Source organism: Physella acuta, unplaced genomic scaffold, assembly GCF_028476545.2.
Source record: "Physella acuta isolate Inbredline_101_S28 unplaced genomic scaffold, ASM2847654v3 ptg002059l, whole genome shotgun sequence".
Taxonomy (NCBI): domain Eukaryota; kingdom Metazoa; phylum Mollusca; class Gastropoda; family Physidae; genus Physella; species Physella acuta.
The window spans coordinates 53,052-75,862 of record NW_026733562.1 but is presented as its reverse complement, the minus strand read 5'-3'; the positions used below and the strand labels follow the sequence as shown (position 1 = coordinate 75,862).

Sequence of the window (22,811 nt, the reverse complement as noted above, 5' to 3'; positions counted from 1 at the left end):
GGTCCAGATCTCACTGTCTCAAGTGGGGTCCAGATCTCACTGTCTCAAGTGGGGTCCAGATCTCATTGTCTCAAGTGGGATCCAGATCTGTCTCACTGTCTCAAGTGGGATCCAGATCTCACTGTCTCAAGTGGGATCCAGATCTCACTGTCTCAAGTGGGGTCCAGATCTCACTGTCTCAAGTGGGGTCCAGATCTGTCTCACTGTCTCAAGTGGGATCCAGATCTCACTGTCTGAAATGGGGTCCAGATCTCACTGTCTCAAGTGGGGTTCAGATCTCACTGTCTCAAGTGGGGTCCAGATCTGTCTCACTGTCTCAAGTGGGATCCAGATCTCACTGTCTCAAGTGGGATCCAGATCTCACTGTCTCAAGTGGGATCCAGATCTCACTGTCTCAAGTGGGATCCAGATCTGTCTCACTGTCTCAAGTGGGATAAAGATCTCACTGTCTCAAGTGGGATCCAGATCTCACTGTCTCAAGTGGGGTCCAGATCTCACTGTCTCAAGTGGGGTCCAGATCTGTCTCACTGTCTCAAGTGGGATCCAGATCTCACTGTCTCAAGTGGGGTCCAGAGTGTCTCAAGTGGGGTCCAGATCTCACTGTCTCAAGTGGGGTCCAGATCTCACTGTCTCAAGTGGGGTCCAGATCTCACTGTCTCAAGTGGGGTCCAGATCTCACTGTCTCAAGTGGGGTCCAGATCTCACTGTCTCAAGTGGGGTCCAGATCTCACTGTCTCAAGTGGGGTCCAGATCTCATTGTCTCAAGTGGGGTCCAGATCTCACTGTCTCAAGTGGGGTCCAGATCTCACTGTCTCAAGTGGGGTCCAGATCTCACTGTCTCAAGTGGGGTCCAGATCTGTCTCACTGTCTCAAGTGGGATCCAGATCTCACTGTCTCAAGTGGGGTCCAGATCTCACTGTCTCAAGTGGGGTCCAGATCTCACTGTCTCAAGTGGGGTCCACATCTCACTGTCTCAAGTGGGGTCCAGATCTCACTGTCTCAAGTGGGGTCCAGATCTCACTGTCTCAAATGGGGTCCAGATCTCACTGTCTCAAGTGGGGTCCAGATCTCACTGTCTCAAGTGGGGTCCAGTTCTCACTGTCTCAAGTGGGGTCCAGATCTCACTGTCTCAAGTGGGGTCCAGAGTGTCTAAAGTGGGGTCCAGATCTCACTGTCTTAAGTGGGGTCCAGATCTCACTGTCTCAAGTGGGGTCCAGATCTCACTGTCTCAAGTGGGGTCCATCTCACTGTCAAGTGGGTCCAGATCTCACTGTCTCAAGTGGGGTCCAGATCTCACTGTCTCAAATAGGGTCCAGATCTCACTGTCAATTGGGGTCCATATCTGACTGTCTCAAGTGGGTCCAGATCTCACTGTCTCAAGTGGGGTCCAGATCTCACTGTCTCAAATAGGGTCCAGATCTCACTGTCAATTGGGGTCCATATCTGACTGTCTCAAGTGGGGTCCAGATCTCACTGTCCCAATTGGGGTCCATATCTGACTGTCTCAAGTGGGGTCCACATATCACTGTCTCAAGTGGGGTCCAGATCTCACTGTCTCAAGTGGGGTCCAGATCTCACTGTCTCAAGTGGGGTCCAGATCTCACTGTCTCAAGTGGGGTCCAGATCTCACTGTCTCAAGTGGGGTCCAGATTTCACTGTCTCAAGTGGGGTCCAGATCTCACTGTCTCAAGTGGGGTCCAGATCTTATTGTCTCAAGTGGGATCCAGATCTGTCTCACTGTCTCAAGTGGGATCCAGATCTCACTGTCTCAAGTGGGATCCAGATCTCACTGTCTCAAGTGGGGTCCAGATCTCACTGTCTCAAGTGGGGTCCAGATCTGTCTCACTGTCTCAAGTGGGATCCAGATCTCACTGTCTCAAGTGGGGTCCAGATCTCACTGTCTCAAGTGGGGTCCAGATCTCACTGTCTCAAGTGGGGTTCAGATCTCACTGTCTCAAGTGGGGTCCAGATCTGTCTCAAGTGGGGTCCAGATCTCACTGTCTCAAGTGGGGTCCAGATCTCACTGTCTCAAGTGGGGTCCAGATCTCACTGTCTCAAGTGGGGTCCAGATCTCACTGTCTCAAGTGGGGTCCAGATCTCACTGTCTCAAGTGGGGTCCAGGTCTCACTGTCTGAAGTGGGGTCCAGATCTCACTGTCTCAAGTGGGGTCTAGATCTCACTGTCTCAAGTGGGGTCTTTATCTCACTGTCTCAAGTGGGATCCAGATCTCACTGTCGCAAGTGGGGTCCAGATCTCACTGTCTCAAGTTGGGTCCATCTCAGTGTCTCAAGTGGGGTCCAGATCTCACTGTCTCAAGTGGGGTCCAGATCTCACTGTTTCAAGTGGGGTCCATCTCAGTGTCTCAAGTGGGGTCCAGATCTCACTGTCTCAAGTGGGGTCTAGATCTCACTGTCTCAAGTGGGGTCCAGATCTCACTGTCTCAAGTGGGGTCTAGATCTCACTGTCTCAAGTGGGGTCCAGATCTCACTGTCTCAAGTGGGGTCTAGATCTCACTGTCTCAAGTGGGGTCCAGATCTGTCTCAAGTGGGGTCCAGATCTCACTGTCTCAAGTGGGGTCCAGATCTCACTGTCTCAAGTGGGGTCTAGATCTGTCTCAAGTGGGGTCCAGATCTCACTGTCTCAAGTGGGATCCAGATCTCACTGTCTCAAGTGGGATCCAGATCTCACTGTCTCAAGTGGGGTCCAGATCTGTCTCAAGTGGGGTCCAGATCTCACTGTCTCAAGTGGGATCCAGATCTCACTGTCTCAAGTGGGGTCCAGATCTGTCTCAAGTGGGGTCCAGATCTCACTGTCTCAAGTGGGGTCCAGATCTGTCTCAAGTGGGGTCCAGATCTCACTGTCTCAAGTGGGATCCAGATCTCACTGTCTCAAGTGGGGTCCAGATCTGTCTCAAGTGGGGTCCAGATCTGTCTCAAGTGGGGTCCAGATCTCACTGTCTCAAGTGGGGTCCAGATCTCACTGTCTCAAGTGGGGTCCAGATCTGTCTCAAGTGGGGTCCAGATCTGTCTCAAGTGGGGTCCAGATCTCACTGTCTCAAGTGGGGTCCAGATCTGTCTCAAGTGGGGTCCAGATCTGTCTCAAGTGGGGTCCAGATCTGTCTCAAGTGGGGTCCAGATCTGTCTCAAGTGGGGTCCAGATCTGTCTCAAGTGGGGTCCAGATCTCACTGTCTCAAGTGGGGTCCAGATCTCACTGTCTCAAGTGGGGTCCAGATCTCACTGTCTCAAGTGGGGTCCAGATCTGTCTCAAGTGGGGTCCAGATCTCACTGTCTCAAGTGGGGTCCAGATCTCACTGTCTCAAGTGGGGTCCAGATCTCACTGTCTCAAGTGGGGTCCAGATCTCACTGTCTCAAGTGGGGTCCAGATCTCACTGTCTCAAGTGGGATCCAGATCTCACTGTCTCAAGTGGGGTCCAGATCTGTCTCAAGTGGGGTCCAGATCTCACTGTCTCAAGTGGGGTCCAGATCTCACTGTCTCAAGTGGGGTCCATCTCAGTGTCTCAAGTGGGGTCCAGATCTCACTGTCTCAAGTGGGATCCAGATCTCACTGTCTCAAGTGGGGTCCAGATCTGTCTCAAGTGGGGTCCAGATCTCACTGTCTCAAGTGGGGTCCAGATCTGTCTCAAGTGGGGTCCAGATCTCACTGTCTCAAGTGGGATCCAGATCTCACTGTCTCAAGTGGGGTCCAGATCTGTCTCAAGTGGGGTCCAGATCTCACTGTCTCAAGTGGGGTCCAGATCTCACTGTCTCAAGTGGGATCCAGATCTCACTGTCTCAAGTGGGGTCCAGATCTGTCTCAAGTGGGGTCCAGATCTCACTGTTTCAAGTGGGGTCCAGATCTCACTGTCTCAAGTGGGGTCCATCTCAGTGTCTCAAGTGGGGTCCAGATCTGTCTCAAGTGGGGTCCAGATCTCACTGTTTCAAGTGGGGTCCAGATCTCACTGTCTCAAGTGGGGTCTAGATATCCACAATTTTTTATGGTGTGCAGTCTTACTGTTCAATTGTTTTTAAAAAAACACACATTTAAAATTCTGATTGACATTTAATGCTGGATTGTGTTTGGATTAAATTGTTGTAATACTTTGAGATTGTAGTAGAGTCTGAGAAATATAAAAATGATATACAAAAAAAACACTTGATGTAAAACAGGATAAAAAAAAAAAAGCCTTTAGAAGTGCAAATCTAATGTTGAAAACGTATCATTTAATCCCTGGTCATGGTTTAACACAAGTGGCAATGACCATAAAGATTCTTTTATTACTCTTCTGACTTAAGTATCTTACTTGTTAAACTTACAAGTGTAATGTCTTCTTGTGGGTTGGTGGTAGTCCTCTAAACGTTTGCCTTTTAGCTTATTTGTTTTGATCCAAGTCCCCCTTAAATCAGCTAAGTTAGCACCGTGGCTTCTTTCAAGCATTTATTCTTTCGGGGGGGGGGGGGGGGGGGTGGTACGAGTGGCTATGACGGTGTTAGAATGGGCGGAGTGGCAGTGTCGAAGGTTCGGCTCTCATACCACACTTCGCCTTTATGTTTTTTAATCTCCTTGTAGGGGGTGCCTCCGAGCCGGCATAAGTCTTCATTTGGTTTTGAGGTTTAAACTCCGTTTTCATTGATGAGATCGGCTTAGTGGGAGATTACATTGAAATGAAAATTTCGTTACTGATTGAGGCTTGACTAGATCTAAGTGGGAATGCTATGCCCTAGGCATCTGGCTAAAGCAACCTATCCTTGATTAGATTCCATGTCTGTAGAGTAGAGCGGCCATCCTTGAAAATAAGACCACCTTACATTGACGGTCTGGAGTGGTCAGTAGGCGCGTCCCCCCCCCCCCCACCCGCCCACCACAACCTCACCCTCCAACACGAAACACGTCCTGTGCTGTATCATGGATACCCCCACCCTTCTCTTTAAAAAAAAAACCATTGCCGTGCCGAATCAGCGATGCGTGTCCAAACTTATCTTTTGTTTAAAATCACCGACACAAAACACTTGACGGACCTACACTGACGCTGGGATTCCATATCCATGTTGTTGTTTTACCCGCCCTCCCCCCTACCACCTTGATCTTTCTCGTACGTCCGCGCATCTCCCGTCAGATCTATTGTACCTAAAGGTGCTGTTGACACCGGTGACACGTCATGACGTCAGCGCCTCACTGACCACCGGCATTTATTGTTATTGTTGTTGTGGGTACTTTTCTTTTATTGTTACAGACACGCTAATTATTTTTTCCTTATTCGTATTCTTAATCTTGTTATTACTTACCATATCATTCAGTTTTGAAAACCATTCAATGTCAATATATTCTTATACCTAACCCTTTCAAAGTATTTAGTCAACCTTTTAAGAATTGTTAAACACGACGCCGACTACAATATTTTAAAAATATTGTAATCGATAAAATCACATAGACCGACTAAAGACGAACTGGTGAAAAAAAAAACACTAATAAAACCCGCACAGAATCAACAGAAATCCAACTAAAAAGGCGATCTATACACAGTTGTAGATATCTTTGGCATATATTTAAGTACGTGGCACGGACATATATATGGGGTGATACTAATCAGAGGCGTATCTATTGTTGAAGGGCGAGTGGGGCGGCCGCTTTGTCGCCGACCCTAGGGGGTGCAAATGGTGGAGAAAAATAAATAAAAAGCTCATTAGGAGCTCCAGTACTGAATTATACACATTCAAAGTTAGAAAAATTGACTGCTACATTGCTTTAAAGGCGGATTTAACTTATCTACACCAAAATAAATACTACAACAAGACTTACTAGTAAAGAGCGCCTTATATACATGGGGTGGGGGGGGTGTGGTGAAATGTATAGTTCGCTCCGGGCGCTGGAATGGGTCGCTACGCCTATGATAATAACATAACACTGGCAGTATTGTACACACATATGAAGGGTAATACAGCAGTGTTGTACGTTTAAAAAAATAAAGTAAAGCTCCCCCTTCACACCTAAAGACCCATAGGGCAGATGGGTTCATATGTTTCTTGACCTCGGCATTTGAAGTGATAATGGGGTAGGCCCTAAGCACAGCCGCCCTTAGATTCCCCAACTTGACTCAGGAGCCCATCTAAGCCGGGTGGGATGGACTCATGGACGTCTTACTAGTCCGGACCAAACCCGAACTGGAGACCTTTGGACTAATAGTCGATCATTGTACGCATATAATAATGGCGATATTAACATAACATGGCATTTTTGTACAAATAAGGTGGGTCATATCAATATACATTATGGCATTATTATACACACAGAAAAGTGGCATTATTTACATAACATGGGACAATCGTACACATATAATAGTGTGATGCTTACATAACATTCATAGTATTCATGTGCCATATAGACAAATAGTGCACACGTATATTAAGCGACATTTGTCTAGCCATCGGAAGCTGTGTAGAGTATAATAGGCGGTATTGATTTACACACGAGGACAATACTGTGCACACGGAGACAATAGCATAGTAGCTTAATGATGGGGCAAGTACTGAAATTAAATCAGAATTTGTTGAATGTAGTCTAGTTTTGTCTTAGCAAAGGGTTAATTAAGGCCACCTGATCCATTAGAAATCCTAAGGTGCAATTTTTTTAGCTACGATTCTTGTGGGATAATCTAAAACCTACCCTATGCAATGTTGCTTTTTTTTTTTTAAAATAGTAAATAGGGCCTGATTATCAATTTTTGTGATACGATAAATGTTTTAGCCTAAAGATTTTACCGCTTATTTGTTTTGGCATTTAATTGTATACGCTTTTTTTTTGGTCAGGATTGATATATTTTCCAAAATGGTTTTAAAAAGTTATTTATTTACTCTGTCTTCATTTTTACTTCATTCGTCTATTTTAAAACATTGTACCTTGAAATGAAATCGCGAGCGAAAAAGTTACTTCCAATTTAGGTATAAATAATAAAAATTAAATACTTCTGGTATTTTGTAACAAGTTACATATAATAATATATATATAACTTACATTAAAAGTTTCTTCAACCCGCGTTCAACCCCCCCCCCCCCCCCCCCCTAATAGACTCCGCCCTCTCGGCATTGATTGGTCGTTGCTTTATTCTAAAACTCCCACCCGCTTTTCTCCCAATACTATTCGCGGGGCGCGATCTAAAAATAGCTTGAACGAGCCAATCAACTCGCAGCTGCACTGAATGAACCAATCACCGCGCACCGTTTTCTGGCATATAAGGCACAAATCCCCTCCACCGATTAGAGAGAAAATCAACACGTATCTGTGAGTTCACCAGCAGGGATTTGATGAGGCTAAGTTTTTCTTGGATGGTAAAGTTGAGCACGTGAAAACGTTCGCCCATTTGTCGCACACGCTGAGTGAGCTACAAGCCGCAGGTGGGCCGGCCATGTACTTCATCCAGCGGGATGGCCGCTTCTACACCATGTCGCCTGAGCAGGTGGCCGAGTGTAAGACCGAGCCAGAACTGGCCACATTAGCTTTGTTGCGAGTAAGTCTTCACGTCTACATAGTCTTTTATTTTCATTTTTAATTTTTTTTTCTAATTAAAAAAAAAACTTTCTTAATATGGCGATCTTTTTAGTTAGATCTTAGTATGGAAACATGTTTACTTATTTAAAATAAAAACATCTCGTATGAATTATCGTCGAAGCTGGGTCTTTTGCTAGTATCTCCACCCTAACCTTAACCTTATCGTAAACCCATTCTTAACATCGATACCTGCTGAAATGTAAACAACTCGAAAACTTTATTGCACTACCAGCTTCCCACACGAACACTACTTTCTCTTCACGTTCTAGGAGTTTTTCATATTATAGATCTAGCAGCTAGTTGTCTAATCAAATACATAATTAGCTACCCTAGTCTTCCTAGTCTTATCCTGCACTGAATAGACCCCCCCCCCCCACCTGCATATTTTTGCGTATCCATTAATTGTAAGAAACCAGATTTTCCTTGCTCAGCCTCACCTCACCCAATGCCTGGATACCCTATTTCTACACCCCCCCCCCCTCAGAGGCGTAGCGACCCCTCCCGGCGCCCGGGGCGAACATTCAGTTTGGCGCCCCGCCATATATATATATATATATATATATATATATATATATATATATATATATATATATATATATATATATATGTGTGTGTGTGTGTGTGTGTGTGTGTGTGTGTGTGTGTGTGTGTGTGTATGTGTGTGCGACAGTCTTGAAAAAAAAATAATTACGCTGTACGATTGTCGTTCCATAAAACTTAACTCAACGCCAATTAAATTCCCCTTAAGATGCATTATCCTTTAAAGATAAAGATTAATAATGTCAGGAAAAAAAAATATTGTAACGATGCTAATTCGTTTAGGACAGTCTGTTTATGTTTTATCTTTGGAACAGTCTCTTTTATGATATAGTATATATTTGGATTATAAGTTTGTTAGATTAAGGTCATACAATTGACATACAATAGCAAATTATTGTTCACATTGGAATACGATATGGGTATTTCGTTGAATGGTTGATTGTATAATAAATCAAGCTAGAGGAAAAAACATTTCTTTTCTAAGTGTTAAAAGAGTTATCTAGTAACCGATCCAGTACAAATCCTGCGATTTTTGTGGGTGAAAAAGCCCCCCCCCCCCTCCCCACCATCTTGGACAAAAATGGTAGAGCGGATTTTAAACGTCACTAACTCTTGTTTTTATGTTACACAATCGTAAATACGCTTTAGTTCCATGGGTTCTTTTATGAGTGATACGGGTTATTTATTCCTTATTTTTTCCGATTTTAGTCTTCGAAAAAGCGCCCCCCCCCCTCCATCTAGGAAAGCTGGAAAGCAGTTTTTCCGGTCACTGTTTCTTAAGGATATACCTTTTACAGTTAATCAAGGTAGAAAACAGTTAAATCAGTATGCAAAGGCTCTCAGTCGTTAAATTTCTTTACTTTGACTGTTTATAATTCAAAACTGCAGCTTAAAATGAGCTTGTACATTTTTTTTCTACCCCTTTTGGCGCCCCCTTAGGGTCGGCGCCCGGGGCGGCCGCCCTCCCCGCCCTCCCCTAGCTACGCCTCTGCCCCCCCTCCCCGTAAAAGTAACTTATGTTTATATCATAGTTGGACATAGGTTTTCTTTTTCATTTATCAACGCGGCGTGCATCTATTTTGCGTACACTGGATTTTTGTTAAAGTTTGTAAGTGCCTTCATTTGGTTTAGATCAAAGTCTAATTGCTTACATTTATTTTCATGTTTTTCATAAATTAGTGGACTCTGCATAGATCTATGTATTAAACACTGAAAGACAATACCGATTGTATTGTCCGTTTACGGGATTTCCCGTTTCCCTGCCGCTGTGCAACATTATTTCCTGTTTCTAAAAATAGCTTGCCATTACGCTTTCTACTTACGATTCTACTATAAATCAATAATATATTCTTTAAACTTTATATTCTTTTTTGTGAGCGGGGCGGGAGGGGGAGGGGGAGGAAGAGGAGGGCTGTACTATGTGAACTATCGTCAATAATCTTTGCCTTGTTGGGTGTTAGATTATTTAATTGTATGACTAAAATGTCACGGCAAAACCATGAAATGTCTTCGTCTGCTCACCTTTCATTGTATTCAGATTCTTCGATTTGTGCTGACATTTGAAACTTGCTTCCGTGTCATGGACCAGATAAATAAATAGTAAAAATAGATTTAGCATTTTGATAAAACTATTATAGGATATTGTCTTTGATTGATCAAAAAATAGTATTACTAAAAATACAGGACCGATAACTGCTCACTATTAAGGAAACGTAACTCTAATTAAATAAATAAACCCTAAGCTTCACAACTCGAGAAAGATAACTCACTTTGATGATAATTAAAGTAAATGCTTATAATTTAGAGATGATATATCATAGGGATTTATTTTTAAAATATTTAAATAATTAATATAAAATTGAATAATGTTTTATATGACAAATCTTGCTTTAAAGTTAAAAGTTATTTAATATTTTAAGAACCAATGTTATAAAGTTTGCAAATGTAGAGAACACAAAAATTAAAAATAGAGAACAAAAATATTAAAAAACTTTCTTTTTTGCCTTGAAGGCTAGATGTATATAATACTATTTATTTAAATCAATCCAACATTTTGACCTGAAGTTTCACTTTCATAGGACAAACTTTGACTGGCTAAATCATAGGTAGTTGATTGTATTCCTGTAAACTCCACCTTTAACTAAAAAAAACTTAAATCTTCCGTGTAATATATTTCATAAATTTAGCAAAGACAACCTGACTTAGTGGCACCTACAACCACATTTATTTTCATATCACCAGACACAATTTTAAAAATGTTCAGAGGGCATCTCATGGCTACTTTTTCTGGGAGACTTTGTTTTATTACTATGTTGTTTTGAAAAGTTTATCATATTATGTGGCTTCATATTGTCTAACCATACCTGTTTGACTTTTTCAGTCATCATCCATGAATGAACGACCTATGCACATACCAAGACCAATGGTGAAGACTAGAACAGATAAGTAAGTCAGGCGGGAATATGTTTAAAAATGTTGATAGATTTTGTTAATTGCCCCTAGTAGGACAAAATGGTTTCATATAGTTTTTGGGATGTTGGGTCTAGCAGGGTTACCTGGGGTAGGGATGTGAACAAAAAACTTCAATACTTTTTGAAGACATTTCAATAGTTCTTTTGTTTAAGATTAAGTATACCCAGAAGAAAATATTTCTTTATTCTTTTTAAATGTTAACTTCTAGTCTACTTCAGAGAAAATACTAAAAAGAGTATTTTTAGAATTTTATTTGCTTTAGTTTAAAAGATTAAATGTTTCCAGAAGAAAATATTTTTTTTAAAATTTAAAATCTATAGTGAAAATGCTGAAGAAAGTATTTTTAGAATGTTAGTTTTTATTTTTGTTAGAAAGTTAGAGGAAAATATTATTACATTTTTTTTCTGTACAACAGATATTAAGTTTCAGTAGAAAGCATTTTTAGAATGGTTTTTTTTTAGCTTCAGAGGAGTCATTTCAGAGAAGTGTTTTTCTTTTGCTCTTAGAGCTGGGAAGTTACAGTAGAAAGACTTAAGAATGTTTTTTAGCTTCAGAGGAGTCACAAAAAATATTTTTACGTGTTTTTGTTTTTGTTCTTAGTCTAGAGAAGTTACAGAAGATAGACTTTTAAGAATTTTGTTTTTTTAGCTTCAGAGGAGTCACAAAAAATATTTTTACTGTGCTTTCGTTTTGTTCTTAGTCCAGAGAAGTTACAGAAGAAAGCAGAGAAGAAAAGGTTGCGGAAGGAAAGAAAGATGGAGGTGAAGCTGCAGGCACAACAACAGCAGGAGGTGCAGAAGTTGGAGGAGGAGAAGCTTCTCAATGGCTGCACATCAGTGCCTGAAGGCAAGTCTATACAGCTACACACTCCACTTGTCTGCACTTGTCTGCAGAAAAATATGTGCAGTAGAATAATATTGGGTTTATATAGGGTGGGAACAGTACATTACTTTTTGGTCATTCCCCACCCCCACCCCTGCTTACATTATCCCAATGATAGGTTAAGGATAGTATAAGGATATGTTCTAGGAATATTGGTCTGGGTATGGAGATAGATAATTATAGGTATTATACATACTTTAAAGGGAAGTAATCACTTGATGGAGGGGGAGGGGAAATGTCCTAAACCCTCGAGAAAAATCTGATAATTATAAACTGGGCTTGTCTGATATGAATAAAACTGGAAATAATTGTATTTCTGATACAGATAGAAAGACTTATTTGATCTAGGTGCATCATAAGTTGTCTTAAAAAACTACTTAGATTATCCAATGTATAAAGTCAATAGGTTTTTTAAACTTTTATCGTCTGAAATTTATAACAAGGAAGTCAAAATGTTCTTATAAATTTCAGACAGTACAACTTTTAAAAATCTATAGACTTTATTCAGAACAAGATTCATATTTATATTGTTAAAAAAAAGTTTAAATAAATCTATCAAGGAAGTCTCAATATTTTCTTATAATTTTTAAACTGTGTTTAAATATTAATCTTGCAAAGAAATTAGCATTAGTATTAATTGTTATCAAACATTTAATGTTGATAATTAGTCAATAATAGTAATGTTTCTTGCTAATGTTGCTTGTTTAAAATTAAAAAATTTTGTTTTCATTTTTTTCAGAAGAGGTTCAATTGCGAGTAGCAGACCATCAAGTGACAGTATTAAAGAAAGATCTAGAGGAAAAATCTGGGGTTAGTTTTGTTAAGATGTTGCCTAATTTTCTAGAGCCTTACAGAACACTGTTTTTTGTCAACTACTGGCACAATTCACTCTCTAATGTTGTTGTACTGCTAGAGTTTTTAAAATTATTGCATCAATTTTTTTTGTCGTTTCTACCCCAGGGTAAACACAAGTCTTCCAAACCTAAGAAGAAGAAAGAAAAGGTGAAAAATATTTTGGCTGTTGACTTCCAGTTTAAAGGGGATGAAGAAAAGACGAGATACAGTGCATATTCAGTTGATGAGTAAGTAGGGCATAGAAAGTTACCCCAGTTATTGTTGTGCACATTTCATATACAGATTAAAGTACAAGTCTGTTTATTTAAGTGTTATAAAGCTGTGCATTTAAACTTAATTCAATCAAGTAGATTTCAGTTTTTGACACACATTTACACAAAAACTTTGTACGCACTTCTCTCCCTCTCACTACATATACCAAACTTTATATGTCACATTTAGCCTTATGATAAATACTTAAATGAATAGTGATGATATTTTTTATTGTACAAATAGCTTAATGGTATATACTTGTGCAATGCAAATAGCCAGGTGGTATATACTTGTACAACTAGCCTGATGTTGTATAGCCAGATTGTATATAACCAGCTGGTATATACTGATGGTACAACTAGCAAGATAGTCTATAGCCAGCTGGTATATACTGATGGTACAACTAGCCAGCTGGTATATACTGATGGTACAACTAGCCAGCTGGTATATACTGATGGTACAGCCAGCCAGATGGTACGCCCGATGGTATATACTGATGGTAGAACACGCCTGATGGTTCTGTATGTGTACTCCCACAGTGTCCAGACCAGCCCTACTGTTTACATCAACCCTGGCCTGCTGCCACTTCCTGGTACTGGACCCATGCCACTGGGGGATGGTCTACTGCCAGCACCAGCTGCTGTAGACAACTGTACAGAAGATCTCTTTCAGTAAGTACCAGCTTGTAACAATCTTGGGTTTTTTTTTTTTTGGGGGGGGGGGGGGGGGGCGGCATCATTATGATCAAAGTAGTTGGATCATAGACAACTGTACAGAAGACCTCTTTCAGTAAGTTCCAGCTTGTAACAATCTTTTTTTTGGGGGGGGGGGGGGGGGGGGGGGGGGCATCACTATAATCAAAGTAGTTGGATCATAGACAACTGTACAGAAGACCTCTTTCAGTAAGTTCCAGCTTGTAACAATCTTTTTTTTGGGGGGGGGGGGGGGCATCACTATAATCAAAGTAGTTGGATCATCTTCTGGTTGATGAAGAGGTAGCAAAACTTTTTTCACGGCTACTGAGGATAATGTGGGACGGCATGGTTAAATTGTAGAGCACACGACTGCTAGTTTTCTAGTCTTGAGTTTGAATCCTGGGCTCAAGTTCCTGTCCACTCATATCAAACTCACGTTAGGGAAAGAAAAGGCAGCCTAGCAAAGTGCTTAACAAATTATTTACTTGCAGAGGTCATAGAATCGTGTGAACCACCTCATCTGCCTTATGAATTACCAGGTCCGAAAGAATAACTTTATTTACTGGATAATAACAATTTAATTCTAATTTATTTCTAATTATTATGATTTTATTAAAAAAAGTACTAAAAAAAGTTTTGATATCAATGATTTAAATGTATCTCCATTTCTAGATTCTTCCTTGAGTTTGTCAAATCTGAAGGCAGCATAGAACTGGAGGGGGAGACAATGACCAACATGGTTCAATCCCTACCCCCAGAGGCTACCCGTCGCATCGAAGCCTTCGGCGGCATCTCACAATTCCTAGCCTCAAATTCAAACTTTGTTATAAAAAACAAGACAGTCAGTTTACTCGCCACAGAGGTGGCTGTTGTAGCAAAAAACCCTTTCTCGTGGGAGGAGAGAAAAAGAGCTTTTGAAGCCGCAAACTCACAGAAACCTGCTGCGGAAACTAAACCAGAGGTAAAAACTGAGATAAAAGTTACCCAGCCTCGGACGTTGAACCCGGCGGCTAAAGAGTTCTACCCTCCGTCAAGCAGCTTGAGAAGCAGCTACAGCGACATCAACACGCTGGACATGACCAACAACATGTCCGGTGATTCAGGCATCACTTCATTGGATGTGGATAACGGGTTTACGATGGTCAGGTCAAAAAAGAGCAACCACACGCGGTTGGCCATTAGCGAGACGCCGGTGTCTGCGGGCAGTCAGGTGGATGTGGCTAGACAGCTGTTTAAGTCCACGCCACTGCATGTTGATGATGAAAAGTTTGAGCAAAACACAGAGGGGTGAGTGCTATATTTCATATAGTTTAAGGTTAACTAGTGTGTCTTGTCAGTTTACTAAAAAGTCCTAATATCATGTTTAATGTGGGTGGGAAAATCTAGGACTCATAATTTTAATGCATGAAGAGAAGCATAAGAAAGGTAAATTAAACTCATATTTACATAAATGCAAAGGAACAAAGGTTGTGGATATTTTTTTTTCTTCAGTCCTAAAACCATGGCCATTTTTTTTTAGCTTCAGTTTTTGAGTTCTAAGTTATGGCCACATTTTTTAGCTTCAGTTTTTTAAAGTCCAAAAGCTCTTGCCAGATTTTTGAAGCTTCAGTTTTTGTAAGTCCAAAAGGCCAAATTAGTTGGCTTCAGTTTTATGAGTCCCCTAAACTAAGGCCAGATTTTTTATCTTCAGTTTTTGTAAGTCCCAAAACTAAGGCCAGATTTTTATCTTCAGTTTTTGTAAGTCCCAAAACTAAGGCCAGATTTTTATCATCAGTTTTTGTGAGTCCCCAAACTAAGGCCAGATTTTTTTATCTTCAGTTTCTGTGAGTTCTACAACCTGGCAGACAAACCGGGGCCAGCTAAAAATATATCTGGCAGAGACTCAGACACATCAGATCTTTCCGCTGAAGATTTCCAAAAATCCGACTCTCCTGTCCTGTCAATTAACTCTAGCTCCTCCTCTGGCCTACGTTCTGCCAAGGATTCACATCCGCTCCCAAAACCCCTCAAAATTCCAAAAATTCAACTGGCCAGCCGGGGCAAAAAGAAATCTCTCCATGGTCACTTAACTAGGTGAGTATTGGGTCTGTAGAAGATTGCAGTGTTAAATGTGGGGATCATGTGGTAGGAAATATACCCAACAAATCCAATCCCAATAAAAAAACTTCTCAAACCTTCATCTCTCAAAGGCCATTCTAAGGTCTATTAACAGTAAGTTAGTGATGATATGGTACAAATGGTAGCTTCAGTGAGGTTAATTCAATTAGTAATAAAATAGATAGTGTTAGTTACCTCACAAGTTAAAAACAGTTATAAATACTATGGACGCTTCGACCCAAGGTCTTCGTCAGCACACAACAGTGTGGTTACAGATTAGACCAAAGACAAACAGTAACACATGGTCGGGAGAGTAAACACTTAACCCAGTGAACCTCAGTTTTAATACTTGCACTGATCACTGTAGGTACGGCACATGAAATAAAAATTTGCTGTTTGGTTATTAGTCCTAATTAAACTTTAAAAAAAAACCTAATTAAACTTAAAAAAATTTACTGCTTTTTTTTTTCTTAAATGTTTTTCTACCTTTAAATGTTGGATTTCTAATTTTTTTTTTAATTACCTTAGGTCTGTGCCGTCAGTCTTTGGGCAAGTTCGCCCACCATCAGCAGAAAGCAGTGTGGCCAGCAGCAATGTTGCAGATGATGATGACGTCCAGTCAATAACGTCCACCCAGTCGGACAAAGACAGTTTGAGTGAGGCACCAAGGCAGAGTCCTGTTAAAACAACGTCCGGTTGGATAGGCGTCGAACGGGCAGATAACCCTTTCAAGACTGAAATCAAAGAGAGTGACCTCCCTTTTCCAGGCTTTTTAACTGAAACTTCTTCTTCTTCTCTGTACCAAAGGCCTCAAAATTTTAGTCCAACTGTGACTAACATCAGTGATGACCAAACGCCAGTGAAATCGAGATACAGGGATATTTTTTCCACCGAACAGTTCCCAGCAAGTATCTGGGGGGTCACTGACATCAGGACCCCTGACGCCTGGCCTGATAAAAATTTCTTCCCGTCATTCACGTTGGATTCATCAGTGCCAAGTTTATCTGGCGATACCATCATGCCTGCTGCTACAGTCTCCAAAGCACCAAAGGAATCTCGGGTGTTGAAACTTCTTGAGACGAAAACTGCCCCGAGCATCACATGGACTAAAAGTGACCCAACAGACTGGCCTGAATTAAGTCCCGGGTCATTCTTTGACCCACCTGCTCCAGATTTTCACTTCACATCAGAACCGGAAAATTCCGGTTGCTTGGATAATGACCCGCTCTCCTCCACACCAACATCCAACTGTCAGTCGTTTTCTTCTTCCACGCTAGACCCAATGGACAGACCTGTACTGGCATGTAAGGGCCCCTGGATTCCTCCGCCTGACATTCCAGTCACAAACTCCCCGCTGCTCCAGCCTTCAATTCTAGCACCGCTAAACACTAGCGCCATGGGGTGGATGTTATCTGGCCTTCGCTCGTCCCTAGACTCACCTTTAGCTGCGTCAGACATGAACCTACCTGCAGGAGAGTACCAGCTTAAACTGGAACCCAACGGGAATTTCTCCCGCACGCCCGGCAAAAAAAATCCCTTCTCCGTCAACAACGGGTCGAGCCGACCAGAAAGACGCAGCTTGTTTAAAAATTCGCAGTGCAACGAACCGTTTTTCCCGCTCTCCAGGCTGGAAGAGTCTTCTTCGGAGTATGGGACCAGAGATGCTTCGTTTCAGACAGCTTGGACAGAGCTGAGTCAGCTGTCAGCAGGCAGTCAGACGGATTTAACTTCGGAAGTCCTGGGAAAGTTTTTAGATAACTACCATAGGGAGAAAAATGAGAACCGCTTGTATAAGGTGAGAACTAATGTCTAGTGTCTAATAGGATTGTTCTCTACATATCTCTAATAGGATTGTGCCATAACTATCTATAATAAGATTGTCCCCCACCCATCTCTAATATTATTGTCCCCCACCCATTTTAAATATTATTTTCCCCTCATCCATCTTTAATATTGTCCCCCAATCATCTTTAATATTGTCCCCCAGCCATCTTTAATATTTTCCCCCATCCATCTTTAATATTGTTCCCCAACCATCTTTAATATTGTCCTCCAACCATCTTTAATATTGTCCCCCAACCATCTTTAGTAATGTCCCTCATCCATCTTTAATATTGTCCCCCAACCATCTTCAATATTGTCCTCCAACCATCTTTAATATTGTCCTCCAACCATCTTTAATATTGTCCCCCAACCATCTTTAATATTGTCCCCCAACCATCTTCAATATTGTCCTCCAACCATCTTTAATATTGTCCCCCAACCATCTTTAATATTGTCCCCCAACCATCTTCAATATTGTCCTCCAACCATCTTTAATATTGTCCCCCAACCATCTTTAATATTGTCCCCCAACCATCTTCAATATTGTCCTCCAACCATCTTTAATATTGTCCCCCAACCATCTTCAATATTGTCCTCCAACCATCTTTAATATTGTCCCCCAACCATCTTTAATATTGTCCCCCAACCATCTTCAATATTGTCCTCCAACCATCTTTAATATTGTCCCCCAACCATCTTCAATATTGTCCCCCAACCATCTTTAATATTGTCCCCCACACATCTTTAATATTGTCTCCCACCCACCCATAGAAATATTGTACTCCAAAAGCCTCTAGTATCAATGTCCTATCATAATAATTGAAATTTATTGATCTGAGTTTTAGCTGGCTTGGTTTCTGATTTTCATATTCAATTCATAATGTCAAGGTTTTCATATGTCCTGTATATAATTCTATTAGTATATAACAATAAAATGTTAAACCTATGTCTTACAGGAAGCAATGAAGGAAATTCAAGAAAAGACAGCTTTAATCCTTAGGCTCCAGAGTGAAAAGGATAAGCTGATAGAAACTGTTGAATTCTCACAAAAATCACTCAGACAGTAAGTAGTTTTTAACATTTTTTGTTAATTTAAACTCCGCTATTGCAACTGCTGAAAATTAGATTGTACACTTTTATTTTAATAACCTAGTCTAGCTATTAAGTAGATGAATAACAAGTTTAGAGATAAAATAAATTTGTTTTTAGAAAATCATTAAAAACGAATTAATTTTTTTTTATATCCACTCATGAAAAATAGCATAATTTTTTTTTAATGTTATAGGGTAAAGTTAGAAAAAGACATGCTCAGACAGGAGAATCAGACACTTAAAGCAAAATTAGAAGCTGCTGACTCTAGGCTGAAGGAAGGAGCAGAAAACAAGTTGATCTTTGAAAAAGAGAAAAAAGCTGCACATGTAAGAAATTGATCTGGCAAACATTTTTTTCTTCTCAACATTGCCTTTAGTGCAAATATTTTATCTTTCTTTAATTTGATATCCTCAAATACTTTTTATTTAATCTAAATTATATTATCTTTATTTTGTTAAATTAAATATAAAAAAAAATATTTTAAAATATTGATCTTAATTAGTGTCATTGTTAAATGTCCAAACTAAACTCGTATTAAATTTTCAGCTGAAGGTCTTGGAGCTTTCAATGGCCTTGGCACTAAAAGACCTGGAACTGAAGAGAGTTGATGCCAACATGCACATTCAGAAGCTTGGAGCTTTGATTAAAAAGTGGGTGGAGGTGTCAGATGATAACACAATAAGTAACTTTAGACCTTGATCATAAGTGAAAACATTGGAGGAAAATGAATATTTTAAAATGTATTATTCAATGGTACCTCAAGATACAAATGTAATTTTATTCTGTAACCTTTCTTGTATGCCAATTTGCTTGTATATAAGAGCTATTTTCCCCCTTGAAATGAATTGTAATGTCATTAGTTCGGCCCTTAAAATACTACGCAAGTGGTTTTTTGTTATTTTTTTTAATAAGAAAAATGTATTTATAATTGAATGAAAATTTTTGTGTGAAAACTTAATAAAAGTAAATGTAAAGACTTAAACTGCTCTTATAAAGTGTATTTATGTTAGAACTCATTCGACTTGAGTTTTTAGTAGATGCTGGTGTAGGTTAGGGGGAGAAGAGATGGGAGAAACTCCACTTCTTTTATTTACTTTTCAATCTTTCAGTCTCTCTAATTCACTTGCTAGTCTTAATGGTCCCAAAACTTAGTGGAACTTCACTGAACTAAAGTTTGCTTAATTTTTGTCACTATTCTCTTCACTGGTCTATGATGCTTTTATTGCAACATTTGCCCCGTTATAAAAAAAACCATGTCCCAAAGTTATTCGTATCTCAAAGTTAACTTGTATTTCAAAGCAATATATTGCCACTTGATGGCAAAAAAAATCTTGTATGTTTGGGCATTTGTATTTTGAAGTACCACTTGTATATTAAAAAACACATGAAAAGGTGGTTATAATTAAGTAAAAGAAAAAACAATTTTTTAATGTTAACGTTTTACTTCAGCCTAGTTTCTAGTTAAAAACTTTTAAATGCTCAGGTTTTTTTTATTCAGACCTAAAAGCTTGAGTTTCATTTAAAATAGAAGCAAGATATTTAAAACTTGAACTATAATTAAGTAAAAGAAAAAACAATTTTTTAATGTTAACGTTTTACTTCAGCTTAGTTTCTAGTTAAAAACTTTTAACTTGCAAAATGCTCAGGTTTTTTTTATTCAGACCTAAAAGCTTGAATTTCATTTAAAATAGAAGCAAGATATTTAAAACTAAAACTTAAAATAAAAATTTCTTTACAGAGGTGAGAACACGGTAGAAGGAAGTGAAGGTCTTCAGGAGCTGAAGAAGAAAAGCAAAGAGTGGACAGAGTATATGAAACTTTGTGATGCTCAAGTGGACGAGACAAGTGTAAGTCACACAGCAAGAACCAACTTTGCCCTTAACTTAATTGAAGTAGATTGCCATGATGAAAAGAGACCTTGTAAATATGTTTTAAAACAAAAAAATTGAAAATCACAGTCTCAGATAACAAAATAGTTTATATGCAGCATTTCTGTTCATTATTAAGTACTTTTTAAAAAGTTCTAATTTGAGCTAAAAGCAAAAAATATGCTGAAAAATATTTGAAATACTATTACTCTCAGTCTTAGTTTGAAAAGCATAATTTAACGAATTGCACAGCTACCTGTAACAAATTCACCTACATAGTGATGCAATGGTTAATAATTTCTGTTTTTTTAAAAAGTTGAATGTTTCAAGAAGCTTACTTTTTTCCCTTCAACTTTGACCAAAAACATATTTTTACCATCCCTAATTTTCAGGTCATCTACAGTGAAAAAATAGAGTTACTGAACCAGAAAGTTCCCATCAGTGAACTTGAACCTCTAATACTGACTCCACCAACTCCTCCCTCACCACCTTCAGATGTAAGTATTGGCCACAGTTGCATTTTTTTTCTTTTTTATCAGTCTCATTGTTTAACATTGTAATCGCTTTTTTTTATCTAGCTAGTTTTCTCCTTAACACTATTTAATTTTCTATTTAAATTTTTTTTCCAGAGTTTTTCGAACAGACAAATTCATTTTAGAGGTTTGTTCATTTTTTGTTTATATTAATTGTTTCTAATATTAAAATTATAATAGTTACTATTAAATTTTACTTTTGGAAAAAGTTTATTACATAAAAAAATATTTATTAAGTTGTATATATAAATCTAATTTTTCAGAAATTAATGATGATATTGGGATAAAAGCATCAGCAAAATTGGACATGATATTTAAAAAAAACACAGAAAAAGAAGAAAGAGTTGACACTCCAAGAGTTGACAGTCCGAGAGTTGACAGCCCCAGATTTGACATTGCAAGAATCAGCAGCCCGAAAAATATAAGTCTAGACAAAGAAGATCTGAGTAGGTTTCTATTTTAACCCATCATCTTATTAGCTTTATGTGAGTTATGAAGACATATTTTTTAACCACTTAATAAGGAATATTTAAATCCAAATCTAAGGACCTATCTACTTTTTGGTTTTAAATAAATACGTTAGTTAATAAAAAATTATCACAGTTACAGTTCACATGAAGAAAGAGTTTAATTGTTTCTTTGTAGTCAAAGACCCAGTTCCTTTATTAGTTTCCTGTATTTTAGCCAGCAAACTCAATAAAAGCTCAAGAAGCACAGGGACATATTACTGAATACCTCAATTTGAGTTTTTTGAGTTCAGTTGCATTTGCATGTCATTCTATTTGGCTCAACAATAACAGTCTGAAAAAAATTATCCATATATTTAATTAAAAAATAACTATCAAGAAATCTCTTACATATTTTAGCAACCCATGCCTTTATTAATGAAAGCAAGTTTGTTTTATTTTCTTACGTTCAGTGCATTTAAAAGTTCATTATTATTATAAAGGTTTTTTTTATATTTGTTTTATTATGTTTTTTTATTTAGTTTTGCAATAAGTCTAAAAATGTATTTTATATGCATATTAAAATTGAAAAAAATTACTATCAAGAGATCTCTTACAAATTTTAGCAACTTATGCCTTTATTAACGAAAACAAGTTTTATTATCAGTGCATTTAAAAGCATAGTTTTCAACTATTGGTTTTGCAATAATGGTCCAAAAATGTGTTTTATATGTATATTTAATTGAAAAAAATAACTATCAAGAGATCTCTTACAAATTTTATCAACTTATGCCTTTATTAACGAAAACAAGTTTTATTATCAGTGCATTTAAAAGCATAGTTCTCAACTATTGGGTTTAGCAATAACAGTCTAAAAATGTAATTTATCTGTATATTTAATTGAAAAAATAACTATCAAGAGATCTCTTGCAAATTTTAGCAACATGCCATTATTAATGAAAACAAGTTTTATTCTCTTATTATCAGTGCATTTAAAAGCATACTTTTCAACTATTGGGTTTTGCAATAACGGTCCAAAAATGTGTTTTATATGTATATTTAATTGAAAAAAATAACTAAGAGATCTCTTACAAATTTTATCAACTTATGCCTTTATTAACGAAAACTAGTTTTATTATCAGTGCATTTAAAAGCTTAGTTCTCAACTATTGGGTTTTGCAATAACAGTCTAAAAATGTAATTTATCTGTATATTCAATTAAAAAAAAAATGACTTGTCCGAACAGTTGAAACAAATGGCCTGTCCCAGACCAGCAGTGGCAGCAGCAGCCCATCTCTCTCAGCTGGGGCCGAGTCACCAACACGCCAGCCTCTGGCCTTGAACCCCAGGAACCCAGCCATCAGACCTGTCTTTAGACCCATCACCAGGGGCGCTCCTCTCCGTCCACTGAAATCTGTCGCCACCGTGCCTCGCCCATCCTCATCTCTCAATGCTCAACCGCAGACGTCGTTTGAAAAACTTGTCCAAAGAATCCAGGAAACATTCCCCAGTTCCTCAAGGTACACAAAGACCATTGTTTTCCTAATTTTCTATTATAGAATGTCATAACAATCCATCCAGAAACAAATGTTTTTTTTTAAAATAGATAAACTTGCAAAAAAAAAAACCTAAGGTACACCAAAACCAATTTTTTTCCTTATTAATATATATTAAAATAAACCGGGAGTGATCTCCCCTAAACTTTCTCGAAT

The 22,811-nt window shown here is 38.9% G+C and overlaps 1 protein-coding gene across 3 annotated transcripts in view; it reads left to right on the top strand.

Annotated features, from left to right (window-relative positions):
- Window positions 1–22,811, top strand: part of LOC131931932 (uncharacterized) — a 49,458-nt gene that overhangs the window by 22,069 nt on the left and 4,578 nt on the right. For all 3 annotated transcript variants that reach the window (XM_059288765.1, XM_059288767.1, XM_059288766.1), the window contains 16 exons: window positions 10,464–10,528; window positions 11,256–11,401; window positions 12,177–12,247; window positions 12,398–12,519; window positions 13,084–13,215; window positions 13,912–14,526; window positions 15,058–15,312; window positions 15,865–17,131; window positions 18,117–18,223; window positions 18,446–18,578; window positions 18,799–18,902; window positions 19,991–20,099; window positions 20,513–20,617; window positions 20,750–20,780; window positions 20,917–21,099; window positions 22,346–22,619. In XM_059288765.1, the coding sequence (XP_059144748.1) occupies window positions 10,464–10,528; window positions 11,256–11,401; window positions 12,177–12,247; window positions 12,398–12,519; window positions 13,084–13,215; window positions 13,912–14,526; window positions 15,058–15,312; window positions 15,865–17,131; window positions 18,117–18,223; window positions 18,446–18,578; window positions 18,799–18,902; window positions 19,991–20,099; window positions 20,513–20,617; window positions 20,750–20,780; window positions 20,917–21,099; window positions 22,346–22,619 (3,719 nt within the window). The remainder of the gene's footprint in view (window positions 1–10,463; window positions 10,529–11,255; window positions 11,402–12,176; window positions 12,248–12,397; window positions 12,520–13,083; window positions 13,216–13,911; window positions 14,527–15,057; window positions 15,313–15,864; window positions 17,132–18,116; window positions 18,224–18,445; window positions 18,579–18,798; window positions 18,903–19,990; window positions 20,100–20,512; window positions 20,618–20,749; window positions 20,781–20,916; window positions 21,100–22,345; window positions 22,620–22,811) is intronic.